Below are 13,285 nucleotides of genomic sequence, written 5' to 3'. Positions count from 1 at the left end.
CACTCACACACACCCGATCGCATCCACTCACACACACCCGATCGCATACACTCACACACACCCGATCGCATACACTCACACACACAGACACTGACGATATCGCACATACGCGCTCACACTCACAACATCCGGAGATACCACATGCCTCTGGCCATGTGATCCTCCGTCAGGTCCTGGAAGGTCACAACAGCACAGTATCGAGGCCGAGAAGCAAGCGATATCGCCGGATGCTGTGAGTGTGTGGATGCGATGTGAGGTATGTGTGAGGTGTGTGTGAGGTGTGTGTGAGAGTGAGTGTGATCTGATGTGTGTGTATGTTTGTGTGTGTGCTGTTATGAGTGTGCGTGTGGATCTTCCGCCGCAGCAGGACCTTGATGCGCTTGTAACCATGCGAGCATGGTTACCAACGTATCCACACCACTCCCGTGCGAGCGGGGGCCGGGGGGGTAGTGGGGGTGGTGGGGGTGGGGGGGGGTGTACAGTACTCACCTCGGTGACAGCCGTGTCAGTTCGGGGAATGCGCGGGGGGAGGGAGGGGGCGGGGCCAGAGCTAGCGTGCATTGCGTGAGGGGGGCGTGGCGTGGCCGAATTGCCAATGCCTGCAGGGTGCCGGGGCGAGAGGCCAATCTGTGGGGGGGGCGGAGCCTGGGCGAGCGGCTGGCCAATCCGTGTGGGGGCGCAGCCTGGGCGAGCGGCCAATCGGTGTGGGGGGGCGGGGCCATGGCGAGCCCAGCGGCCAATCAGCTTTGTGTCACCGTAAGGACACAATTTTGGAGCATGACAGACAGACAGACAGACAGACAGAATAAGGCAATTATATATATATATATATATATACACACATACATATATATACATACATATATATACATACATATATATATATATACACACACACACACACACACACACACACACACACACACACACACACACAGTCATATGAAAACGTTTGGGCACCCCTATTAATGTTAACTTTTTTTCTTTATAACAATTTGGGTTTTTGCAACAGCTATTTCAGTTTCATATATCTAATAACTGATGGACTTAGTAATATTTCTGGATTGAAATGAGGTTTATTGTACTAACAGAAAATGTGCAATCCGCATTTAAACAAAATTTGACCGGTGCAAAGGTATGGGCACCCTTATCAATTTCTTGATTTGAACACTCCTAACTACTTTTTACTGACTTACTAAACCACTAAATTGGTTTTGGAACCTCATTGAGCTTTGAACTTCATAGGCAGGTGTATCCAATTATGAGAAAAGGTATTTAAGATGGCCACTTGCAAGTTGTTCTCCTATTTGAATCTCCTATGAAGAGTGGCATCATGGGCTCCTCAAAACAACTCTCAAATGATCTGAAAACAAAGATTATTCAACATAGTTGTTCAGGTGAAGGATACAAAAAGTTCTCTCAGAGATTTAAACTGTCAGTTTCCACTGTGAGGAACATAGTAAGGAAATGGAAGAACACAGGTACAGTTTTTGTTAAGCCCAGAAGTGGCAGGCCAAGAAAAATATCAGAAAGGCACAGAAGAAGAATGGTGAGAACAGTCAAGAATAATCCACAGACCACCTCCAAAGACCTGCAGCATCATCTTGCTGCAGATGGTGTCAATGTGCATCGGTCAACAATACAGCGCACTTTGCACAAGGAGAAGCTGTATGGGAGAGTGATGCGAAAGAAGCAGTTTCTGCAAGCATGCCACAAACAGAGTCACCTGAGGTATGTAAAAGCACATTTGGACAAGCCAGTTACATTTTGGAAGAAGGTCCTGTGGACTGATGAAACAAAGATTGAGTTGTTTGGTCATACAAAAAGGCGTTATGCATGGAGGCAAAAAAACATGGCATTTCAAGAAAAGCACTTGATACCCACAGTAAAATTTGGTGGAGGTTCCATCATGCTTTGGGGCTGTGTGGCCAATGCCTGCACCGGGAATCTTGTTAAAGTTGAGGGTGGCATGGATTCAACTCAGTATCAGCAGATTCTCGACAATAATGTGCTAGATTCAGTGACAAAGTTGAAGTTACGCAGGGGATGGATATTTCAGCAAGACAATGATCCAAAACACCACTCCAAATCTACTCAGGCATTCATTCAGAGGAACAATTACAATGTTCTGGAATGGCCATCCCAGTCCCCAGACCTGAATATCATTGAAAATCTGTGGGATGATTTGAAGCGTGCTGTCCATGCTCGGCGACCATCAAACTTAACTGAACTGGAATTGTTTTCTAAACATGGATGGTCAAATATACCTTCATCCAGGAACCAGGAACTCATTAAAAGCTACAGGAAGCGACTAGAGGCTGTTATTTTTTGCAAAAGGAAGATCTACAAAATATTAATGTCACTTTTATGTTGAGGTGCCTGTACTTTTGCACCGGTCAAATTTTGTTTAAATGCGGATTGCACATTTTCTGTTAGTACAATAAACCTCATTTCAATCCAGAAATATTACTCAGTCCATCAGTTATTAGATATATGAAACTGAAATAGCTGTTGCAAAAACCCAAATTGTTATAAAGAAAAAAGGTTAACATTAATAGGGGTGCCCAAACGTTTTCATATGACATATATACACATATATACACACACACACCCCAGACCAAAAGTTTGGACACACCACATTCAAAGCGTTTTCTTTATTTTCCGGACTCTGAAAATTGTAGATTCACATTGAAGGCATCAAAACTATGAATTAAAACATGTGGAATGAAATACTTAAAAAAGTGGGAAATAACTGATAATATGTCATGTACTCTAGGTTTTACAAGGTAGCCACCTTTTGCTTTCATTACTATTTTGCACACTCTTGGCATTCTTTTGATGAGCTTCAAGAGGTAGTCACCAGAAATGGTTTTCCAACAGTCTTGAAGGAGTTCCCAGAGATGCTTAGCACTTGTTGGCCCTTTTGTCTTTACTCTGCGGTCCAGCTCACCCCAAACCATCCCGATTGGGTTCAGGTCTGGTGACTGTGGAGGCCAGGTCATCTGGTGTAGCACCCAATCACTCTCCTTCTTAGTCAAATAGCCCTTACACAGCCTGGAGGTGTGTTTGGGGTCAATGTCCTGTTGAAAAATAAATTATGGTCCAAATAAATGCAAACCGGATGGAATAGCACACCGCTGCAAGATGCTGTGGTAGGCATGCTGGTTCTGTATGCCTTCAATTTTGAATAAATCTCCAACAGTGTCACCAGGAAAGCACCCCCACACCATCACACCTCCTCCTCCATGCTTCACGGTGGGAACCAGCCATGTAGAGTCCATCCATTCATCTTTTCTACAAAGACACGGTGGTTGGATCCAAAGATCTCAAATTTGGACTCATCAGACCAAAGCACAGATTCCCACTTGTCTAATGTCCATTCCTTGTGCTCTTTAGCCCAAACAAGTGTCTTCTGCTTGTTGCCTGTCCTTAGCAGTGGTTTCCTAGCAGCTATTTTACCATGAAGGCCTGCTGCACAAAGTCTCCGCTTAACAGTTGTTCTAGAGATGAGAAGGTGTGTCCAAACTTTTGGTCTGTACTAATATATATATATATATATATATACACACACACATACACACACACACACACACACACATATACACACACACATATGTATGTGTGTCTCTATCCATCTATCTGTCTATGTCTATATAACTGGGGTCCTGTGTATACATTCGGTTTGTCCAGGATTTATTCAACCCCTTCTTAAATGCTTTAGTTTGCCAAGAAAATAACATAACACTAAACTTATACTCTGCTCCCACACTAGGCCTGTTCCAGCAATGTCAGCTTCAGGTTTCCTGGCTCTTGCACGTCATTGAGCGCTGCTGCTTATTAGCAGCTGCTGATTGGCTTAAGTGTCAAGATGACATAACAAGTTTCATAGAATCATAGAGTGGCAGAGTTGGAAGAGACCTCAAGGTCCATTGGATCCAACCCCTGTTCAGTGCAGGTTTTCCTAAATCATCCCAGCTATATGTTTATCCAGTTTCCCCTTGAAGATTTCCATTGATGGAGAGCCCACTACCTCATGTGGTAGCCTGTTACACTCCCTGACTGCCCTCACTGTCAGAAAGTTTTTCCTAATGTCTAATCTGAATCTTCTTCCTTTTAGTTTCATCCCATTGCTTCTTCTACGTCCTTGTGCTAATGAGAATAGGGTGGTTCCCTTTACACTATGACTTCCTTTCAGATATTTGTAGACCGCTATTTAGTCTCCTCTCAGCCTTCTCTTTTGCAAACTAAACATTCCTAGTTCAGCCAGTCTTCATATGACAAGGTTTGCAGACCTTCTACCATCTTGGTTGCTCTTCTCTGGACTTGTTCCAATAAAATTGTGCAAGTGCTTGGAGATCCAGGTCTCACATTACTAGAACAGCGTTGGTTTCAGAAGTATCAGATTTGGTCTATATTATGCAGGATTTAAGAAGCTGTTCCCCAAGTAGTGCAACGCCTTTAACGCAGCTTAAAGGTTTATTCATTAGAATAGAACTAATTTCCACGTCCTGGCAGGTATGTGTATACGTGACATCACAGATACTGAGCGGCACCGGATTAACCCTTCACCGGGCATGAAAAGACCAAGGGAGAGAACAGGCACCAAGCTTTTCTGTCCCACGTGGCAGAACAAGACCCATCTCAACAGTTATTGGGCTCAGTTTGATTATTACAATGGCTCCTCTATCTTCTAACTATCGAATAAATATTGATTGAACGATTAGTTTCAAAATTAAAGTGTAATTGAAATATTAGAGGACAGAAAGCATAGAATTTTAGCATGATTTTCATCAAGGTACATTATCAAATCATCCCCATGTTGAAATCCACTTTTGACATAGTAGTGTTAAAAAAACCAAAAAATAAAATAACAAAAATATATACACACACCCTTTTTACGTTGCAGAATATATACTGTAAAGATTACAATTTTTTTTTAAATTGGAGTTTGTAAAAAGATACTATTGCTATAGCATCCGCCAAAAGATAGTCAGCATGACTTTCCATTAAGAGAGAAAACGTGACCTGAGGTGAACAAACTAAGGAGGAAATGTGTGTTTGCACCAGCGGAGTGGGAGGCAGGACCCGGTACACCATGTAGAGGACATCCAGATGTTCTGATCTCACTCGGCAGTAATGTCATGCTTTATATATCCTCTTATCGTTGGGAATGACTGCCGACCCCACAGTAATGACTAAGAGGACATAATGACCCCGCAACATCTTTCTGCAGCATTCAGTTACTATAGTAGTCAATTACTATAATTACACAACCTCAAAATGACCTCCCATAGTTTACAGAATATCTATATTCACAAAAAAAAAAATTAATTAAGGTCAAGGACCGCGAGTAAAGTATTGCTCAGGTTTTCCTCCTCCTCTGTAGAGAACATGCATACATCTAGTATTTGCAGCAGATTTTTCTGCTGTGAAAAACCAGAGGAGCTGAAAGAAATACTGCATAAAACATGTCCATTTTTAATGTTTTTTTCCCCTAATTTATTTGAATGGTTGAAAAACGCTGTAAGAATTAACATGCTGCAGATGAGAAAAAACACTTTTAAGGTTACAAGGAAAAAAATAAAGCAGCAGGTTCATAAAATTTCAGTTATTGCATTTACCTTGCTGGTGTGGAAAGATTGCCGGGGTAGGGTTAGGGGAGGGGGATGTGTGTCGCCCAGGGCTATGGGGTACTCTGTCCCGGGAGGTGTATTGCTGGGGAGATATCACTGGGTAGCCGTTGAGCGGTTCCATGACCCTGGGGTAAAAGGGGTATATTTACAGGGGAGATTAGGTAAAAGTTTATATTGTGACACCACTTGCGGGTTGCGGCTATTTAATGGAGCCGCCGCTGCACAGTTCTCACTACTGGGGCTGGTGTTGTTGGCAGCCAGGATGTTAGGCCCTCCGCAAGTAGGGTCAAGCCCCAGGGGATAGATGATGTTGATGGGCGCAGAAAGAAGGTACGCCACATAATGAGTTGCAGTTTAACTGGTTGCTTTACTCACAGTAAGATGGAAACTGGTAACCCGAGGAAGGCTGGTCTTGACCGCTAGTCCCCTTAGTCCCAGTGTCAGTGTAGTGACCTGGTGGCTTCTTTCCCCTGAACCTGTCTATGGTTGGTGGGTCCCCGTGGCTTGGAGAGTTTGGAGGTCCCTTCCTGGTAGCCTCTCAACTGCAGTACGTATGACAGTAGCGTGAACCCTTTGGAGTCGGTTTCTCTGGTCCGGTTCCTGGTTCCCTCAGTGTGCAGATGTTATCATGTCTGCCTGCAGCGTTTGCCTGACCTAGGATTCTGTACCCCGTTGGTGATATGTTCCGGGAGTACTCCTCCGGAAACCACACACCTGGGCCCTAAGGTCACCGTTACACTCCTGACACTTCCCAACACTCTCTCGCTGTCACCGACTAACTGACTGTCTCTCCACTGTCTGCCCCCTCCCACCTTGTCGTCTAGTAGACTGGATCGGCTCCACCCCTAGGTGGCCATCCATTAGGTCCAACGCTGGTCTGTCACCAGTCTTTGGGGAAATAGGGGAACAACAGGGATTAACTGGAATGTTTTGTTGTTTCCGGCACTGGTCTTCTGGGTCCCTGGGGGTAGGCCCTGCATCCTGGTGAGGATGCAGTACCTTGTAGCTCCCTGATGGCTTCAGGGGCTCTACAGATGCAACTTGTGAACAAGCTCCTATGTTCATCTTTTTCTTAAAGAAAAAATATTAAAGGGAATCTGTCACCAGATGTGGTGACTATAAGCTGCGGCCACCACCAGTGAGCTCTTATATACAGCATTCCAGAATACTGTATATAAGATCCCAGACCGCTCTGTATAATGTAAAAATCACTTTTATAATACTCAGCTAGGGGCGGTCTGGTCCGATGGGTGTCGCTGCTCTCAAGTCCGACACCTCTTCTATGCCGTGATCACCGTCTTCCTTCTACCCAGCCTAGCATGGATGAGGTGTCCTACATCAACCACGAAGGCATCGTTTGCCTGCACAGGTGCACTTTAAAGCGTACTTTGATTTTGACTTCTCAGGGCAGATCAGGATACTGTAATGCGAAGGAGCAAGGAAAGGTTAACCATGCATGAACAACAACAATAATTTGATCAAAGTGTGCCTGCGCAGGCCCACAATGTCGGCCTGTGTGGATGATGTTAGCCCAGTATGAATGATGTATCCAAGTAGAAAAAGCATGGTGATCACGGCATCGAGGAGGCGTCGGACCAGAGAGCAGCAGCACTCATCGGACCGGACCGCCCCCAAGGTGAGTAGTATAAAATTGTTTTTTACGTTATACAGAGCAGCCTGCGCACTATATACAGCAATCTAGAATGCTGTATACAAGAGCTCACTGGTGGTGGCCGCTGCTTATATAGTCACCAAATCTGGTGACAGGTTCCCATTAATGGGAGATAACATTGGCTTCTGCTGTTTTCAGTAGCTGGATTTTAAAATATCAAATGTTTTTTTTATTCACCCAAGTATATAAAATGGTATATACTGTATATATTTATTAAGTAAATCCTAAAATACATACAGAAATATTTCACCACCTAAAAACCAACCATTCGTCAGTCCATATTCTGCTATATGTAAAATCTGTAACTTTATTTCTCTCAATTACCACTTTTATCTGCCATGCATATGGATTAAGTCATGGCTTTGGCATCCTCAAGGTAGAAGGTTTGGAAGGATATAGCGGCACTAATTCCACCATGTCCCATATACTTTTGTATTCATTCTACAAGCAGAGCCCATACCGTGACACGCTGTTTACAGTGTGTAGGATAGAGCTACATGTGAAAGGACAGCTCTTGTGCAATGGTGCAAAGTTCATGAAATCGCCTTCCAGCAGAGGTGGTAGGGACTAGTACACTAAGGGAATACAGAACTAATCTCAATAAGGCGCCTATTGTTATAGAAATGGGCTAATCTGGCCTTAATTCTTACCATGCATTTGCGATCATCTACTCCAGACAAATCCTCTTCAAACTCCTTTCCCACATCAAACTCCATGATGTAGTTTCTAAAAGTGCTCAGCGTTTTAATGACCATGTGCTCCCCGTTCTGAATAATATCTTTGTCTGGTTTCAGCAGAGTGGCGATTTTCCTGATGGCGACATTGACGTCTACATAGGGAAGAAAAGAGGAGAGGTTTAGTGTGGAGAATCCTTCAAACCTAAAGAGATTGCTCTAATTGCTCCGAGGATCGTCTTTCTTTCATTAACGTATATCTGGCACAAATGAACTCTGACAGTGAAATATCCAAAACTTACATTAGGATAGGAAGAAAAAAAAAAAAAAAAAAAAAAAAAAAAGACTAGGGCCCAATACTGCTAAATTTTACTTACTTTATTATGGTCTCTACAGCAGATCTGGGCAAAATGTGCCCCTCTGGATGTTCCTGTCTTGTCCATAGACCAAGGCAGCCAAAGGGCCGGAAGCAGTGGTATCCTGCACAACGAGGCCGCCCCCTGCCTGGCGTCTGTATTCTCAGGATTCAAAAATCAGTGAATTCAATGATCAAACAATGAGCGGTCAGTGGTGACCGTCTGCAGTGGAGGCCGATTGGATTCTGCCGTAAGGACAGTGGACGGGTGGTGACCCGGTGGTACCGGACCGGCATACAAAGAGAAGCCAGCACCATTGGCAGGGGCATTTCGGATCCCGGCAAGGCTTGGAGTCGTCGTGAATTTGCCAAATCCGTTAGTGAAGGGGACCTCCGGGTTTCCAAACAGCCAAGTCCCGATAGAAGGTAACCATCCAACCGTGAAGGGGAGACACCGCCACCGCCAAGGGCAACCGTTTCCCAGGGCCAGCGCCTGCGGGCAAAAGGGGCTCCTCCGGCCTACATCCAAGTCAGGGGAGCGGGTTACCGGTGGGAACCCATCGCTACCAACATTAAACTTAGGTGCAGGGAGAGACAGTCATCACCAACCTCCAGGGAAGAAGCAACCGCAGCCGTCTGGGGGACCCGTCCATCCAGCCGTGTGTTTTACCAAGAACTGTGTCATCGTCTCAGGCTGAGTGAGTACCTCCGTGCCGTACGGCACAGCGCTGCCCCTGCACCTCATCAAGCCCCGCAACCCGCCTGCTGTCTTCCCTACCTACCCCATCACTGGGCCCCGGGACAACCAACCCCCTACCCACGGAGGGGAGAAATAACAACAAAGCTGCTCCCTGTCACCGCTCCCGGGATCCCCGTCCAGAGCAGCGGTGGTGTCCACACAATCACCACAACCGTGGGTGGCGTCACGGACAATAAAACCCCAAAACCATTCCCCTTTTCACTCACGGGCGAGGAGCGCCGCTCGAGTCCCCGGGATCCGGCCAATCGCTCGAGCCACCGAGCAGCAGCGGCCGCAGCAGCAGCGGCAGCCGGACCCGAGAAGTGGGAGAGCGCAGCGTCCCCTCCTCCGCCCGCGACAAATGCATCTGAAAGCGCAGCAGGCGCAATGACGTCTCTACACTGTGTCTGCTGTGGGGGCCGCAGTACAATGCACAGAACAGAGTGGGGGGGGGAAGAGGGGGAAAACAGGGTTAGGCGAGTCGCTTTATTCTGACAGTACAGTGGGAAACCGTAAGGCTATTATACTGCGCGGGGGGTCTGCTTCAGGGCGTCATACGGCACGGGGATCTGCGCCAGAGCATCATACGGCGCGGGGATCTGCGCCAGGGCGTCATACTGTGTGGGGGAATTTTAGGGACATTATACTGTGTTGGGAGCGGTTAATCAAGATACAATGGCTGAATAACAGCAGTATGATTTGCTGTTTATAAATTATCATTATAGAAAAGCAATAAATTACATGGTTTTGATTTGTTGGTACTGATAGGACTTCTTGTAACGTATTCGTATCGTAACAGTGAGTCAATATACTTAATCTGTTCAATATTAGGTGATAAAAATGAATATATAATAATATTGAGCAGAATTAAGTTTGGCAGGTTTTTTCGGTCATTCACAACAATCAGGTGCTCTCATGTAGCCACCTGGGAAAATGAATGGCCCACCCCCTGCCCTACTGGGTTATAGTGAAAATATATCAATATTTTGAGTGATCGAGTAGCGCTATTGACTAGTCGTACAGGCGGGTCCCCAACGTCTTCTCCCTGCCCGCTGATAGTGACTGACAAGCCTCTGCCTGTATGTGCATATTGGCAAAGGCTTGTCAGTCACTGTCAGCTGGCGTGGAGAGCCACAGTCTGCGACCCAACCTAAGTTACACAGGGAACTACAACTCCCCCAGCTCCTCACTCTCTGAGGGATACTACTGATCTGACTTCCTCCCTCCCACCAGTCTGCCTGACCCCTAGGCGGGTGGCACTTTTCCAGCTAGATCACCCACTGGTGTACCTGACAGGGTGTCGTGTGAGGTGTGGTTAGGATTTGAGTGCTGATGGAAGCAATACCAGTGTGTAGGAACCCAGAACCATGGAGGGTGGGTACTGCACCATAAGAGACAGGGGTGCTGTTCCCTGTGACACCCTGATAGAGTCAGGGGCATCACAAGAGAGGTGATAACTTATCGATGGAGGGAATCGCACTGCTGGGACAAGCACGGATTGGAAGAAAACAGGGCTTATTGGACTGAAGCTCCATCCATTGTCTAGGACACGCGTTGGCCAGAAGCAGTGGAGCGTTGTACTCTGCTTTCTCCGTCTCTTCCATAGACAATGAATGGCAAACCTGGAGCATGAGCACCTCCAAGCCTTTCATGGCAGGACTCAGTAGAAATAATTCATGATTTGTATTTGTTCACATGGATTAATATTATAATAAATGGTATAAATGCCATCCTCAGTTTTGGATTGTATTGAATAAATGGTGCGGATTATACCATGACCGGCCTAGACCGATGCTGATATGGCATGGTTTGTGTACCGCCCTGAGAGGGGCTCGGCTGCTCCCCTGGCCGGGCCGAGCCGCTCGAGGTCCGGGCTCGGGTTGTCGGTGGCTCGAGCGCCTCCGGACCGGGGGCCACATCACTCTGTTAAGGGGAGGCAGTGGGGTGGTGGTGTGGGACGAGGTCCGCAGCCGGGGGCAGCTTTGTCGTTGGAGGGGTCGTGACGCCACCCACGGGTCGTGGTGACGGGATGCACCACCGCTGCGGCTGGAGTGAAGGGGGCTCCCGGGATCGGTGTTGAAGGCGCAGCCTGGATGTTAGCCCCTCCGTGGGTAGGGGCGGTGTGTCCCGGGGCCCGGCGATGATGTTGTCGGGGTGCAAGGTGCCATACTGTGGTGTGGTGTTGTGCCCGGATGGCACTAGTGTACTCACTATTAATTCACACTCAGAGTCACTGGTAAACAAAAGTTGTCCTGTCAGATGTTTGGCCCTTGGCGGTGGCTCTCACCCGGTATCGGTGGGCTGCTGCCTTCTTTCGGGATTTTGGGTGAGGATGAACCCGTGAGGTCCAGACTGCAATCAGTTAATTTGCCTACACTCAGTGGCTTCTAAGCTAGGACGGGGTCTGAGTACACGGTTTCTGGTGCTCCGGTACACGGTTGACTCCCTGGTTCAGGGTCGGCGGGCTCCAACCCTGGCCCGGTCCCTACGGTTCCGCCGGTTGCTATACCGGCACTGCTGCAGGCGGCCACCACCGTCTGCCTGCCTGACGTTATGGGGATCCCAGGCTCCAACCCAGGTCCCTGACAGCTCTGCTCCTCACACCTCCTGTCACTGTCACTCTCTGACTAGACTGTTTGTATTTCCTACCTCAGGACAGTAGTCTCCTCGGTGGGCGTGTCTTTCCGCCTGACTCTGCCCACCTGGTGTGCCCTACTGGCCCTGAGGGAGGCATCAGGTCTCCCTTTCGGGTGACGGGTGTGTCCTCACAAGGGATGGGGGTGTGTGTGTTGTTACCTGTGACCCCTGGGGTCCAGGGCGCCACATTTGCACAGCTAGTCTCCTCTTGCAGGGATGTCTTACCACATGTTGCTTTGTCACAGACAAACATGGCTGCTTTTATTATTTTTTCTTAAAACTGTCAGAAGTTGTGTGTTGTATGTCGGCTAGCCCATTCACCTCAATGGAAACCAGCTGCAATACGAAGTAGAACACAAACGTGCCACGCTATTGGTGCAAACAATCAGACGTTTTTTTTAATTCTGCAAATCACTAATTTTCCATAACTTCTGACATGCCATAATAAACTCAATCGCTGAGACCCCACTGATTGCTGAAGGAGGGGCTGTAATAAAAAATAAGACGCCAAAGTGCTGGTTACAAACATGGAGCACGTGTGACCCGGCTCTGAGTTACTGTAACTTATCCAAGCACATGAGATTAATCCCGGTATTACCAGGATGATTACCGTAGTCCCTAGAAACACCGCTGTATTATTCACAGTATTTAGTGCGTTACAAAACTGTACTTTCCTACTGGATTTACCCTCATAAAATCACAGTAATGTCTGCAAAGAATTGTACATCTGTCCATGAAGTGCTACAGCCATAGAGCAGAGCGTGAGAGCCAGACACGAGCGTCTCCACGGTTCAGCCAGCTGCTCTCTCCGGACTCCTCCATACACAGGAGGACACGCTCTGCTGAGATTTATTAATTTATTTTACTCAGTTATTTATCATTTTACAGATATGATCAACACTGTCCCCATTGGGGCTCACAATCTACATTCCCTATCTGTATGTCTTTGGAGTGTGGGAGAAAAGCGGAGAATCCGGAGGAAACCCACACAAACACGGGGGAAAACATACAAATCCTTGCAGATGGTGTCCTGGGTGGGATTTAAACCCAGGACCCCAGCGCTGTAAGACTGCGGAGCTAACTAGTGATGGGTGAATATTAAAATATTCATACCAAATGCCTAGTAATATTCCAATATTCGTCACAAATAACAATCCCAATGCAAGTTAATGGGGAACCAGAGTATTTTTTGGGGAAATCTTCAAGAATAATGCTCAGGTTCCCCATTGACTTGCATTAGGTTTGTTCTTCGTGACGAATACTGGAATAGTACTAGGTATTTGGCACAAATAATCTGAATAGTTACATAAGTGAAAGGAGAAAAGGATTCCCAGCACATCCTCTGGATTAAAAGGTAATTTTCTTTATTCCAAGTTACATTAAAACATGGCGTGAGGTCATCGACCACTCCTGGCCCTTATACGCTTCGGGCGCATGAATGCGCCTTTAGTCATAGGAAATCAATGTGAAATACAAATGAGTATTTAAAGAGGTGAACAGCCAATCGAGTACTATCATAAAAAATATAAATAAATAAATCTAAAAAGGAAAACAACCTTTCAAAATGTAATTAAA

General features: G+C 46.6%; 1 protein-coding gene across 1 annotated transcript in view; it reads right to left on the bottom strand.

The window, feature by feature from the left end:
- RBP1 (retinol binding protein 1) overlaps window positions 1-13,285 on the bottom strand; it is a 70,845-nt gene that overhangs the window by 29,478 nt on the left and 28,082 nt on the right. The window contains exon 2 of the mRNA XM_075338677.1: window positions 7,956-8,134. Coding sequence (XP_075194792.1) covers window positions 7,956-8,134 — 179 coding nt within the window. The remainder of the gene's footprint in view (window positions 1-7,955; window positions 8,135-13,285) is intronic.

This window comes from Anomaloglossus baeobatrachus, chromosome 3 (genome assembly GCF_048569485.1).
Source record: "Anomaloglossus baeobatrachus isolate aAnoBae1 chromosome 3, aAnoBae1.hap1, whole genome shotgun sequence".
NCBI lineage: Eukaryota > Metazoa > Chordata > Amphibia > Anura > Aromobatidae > Anomaloglossus > Anomaloglossus baeobatrachus.
Note: the sequence above shows the minus strand (reverse complement) of the source record. Positions and strands in the feature narration are given on the sequence as shown.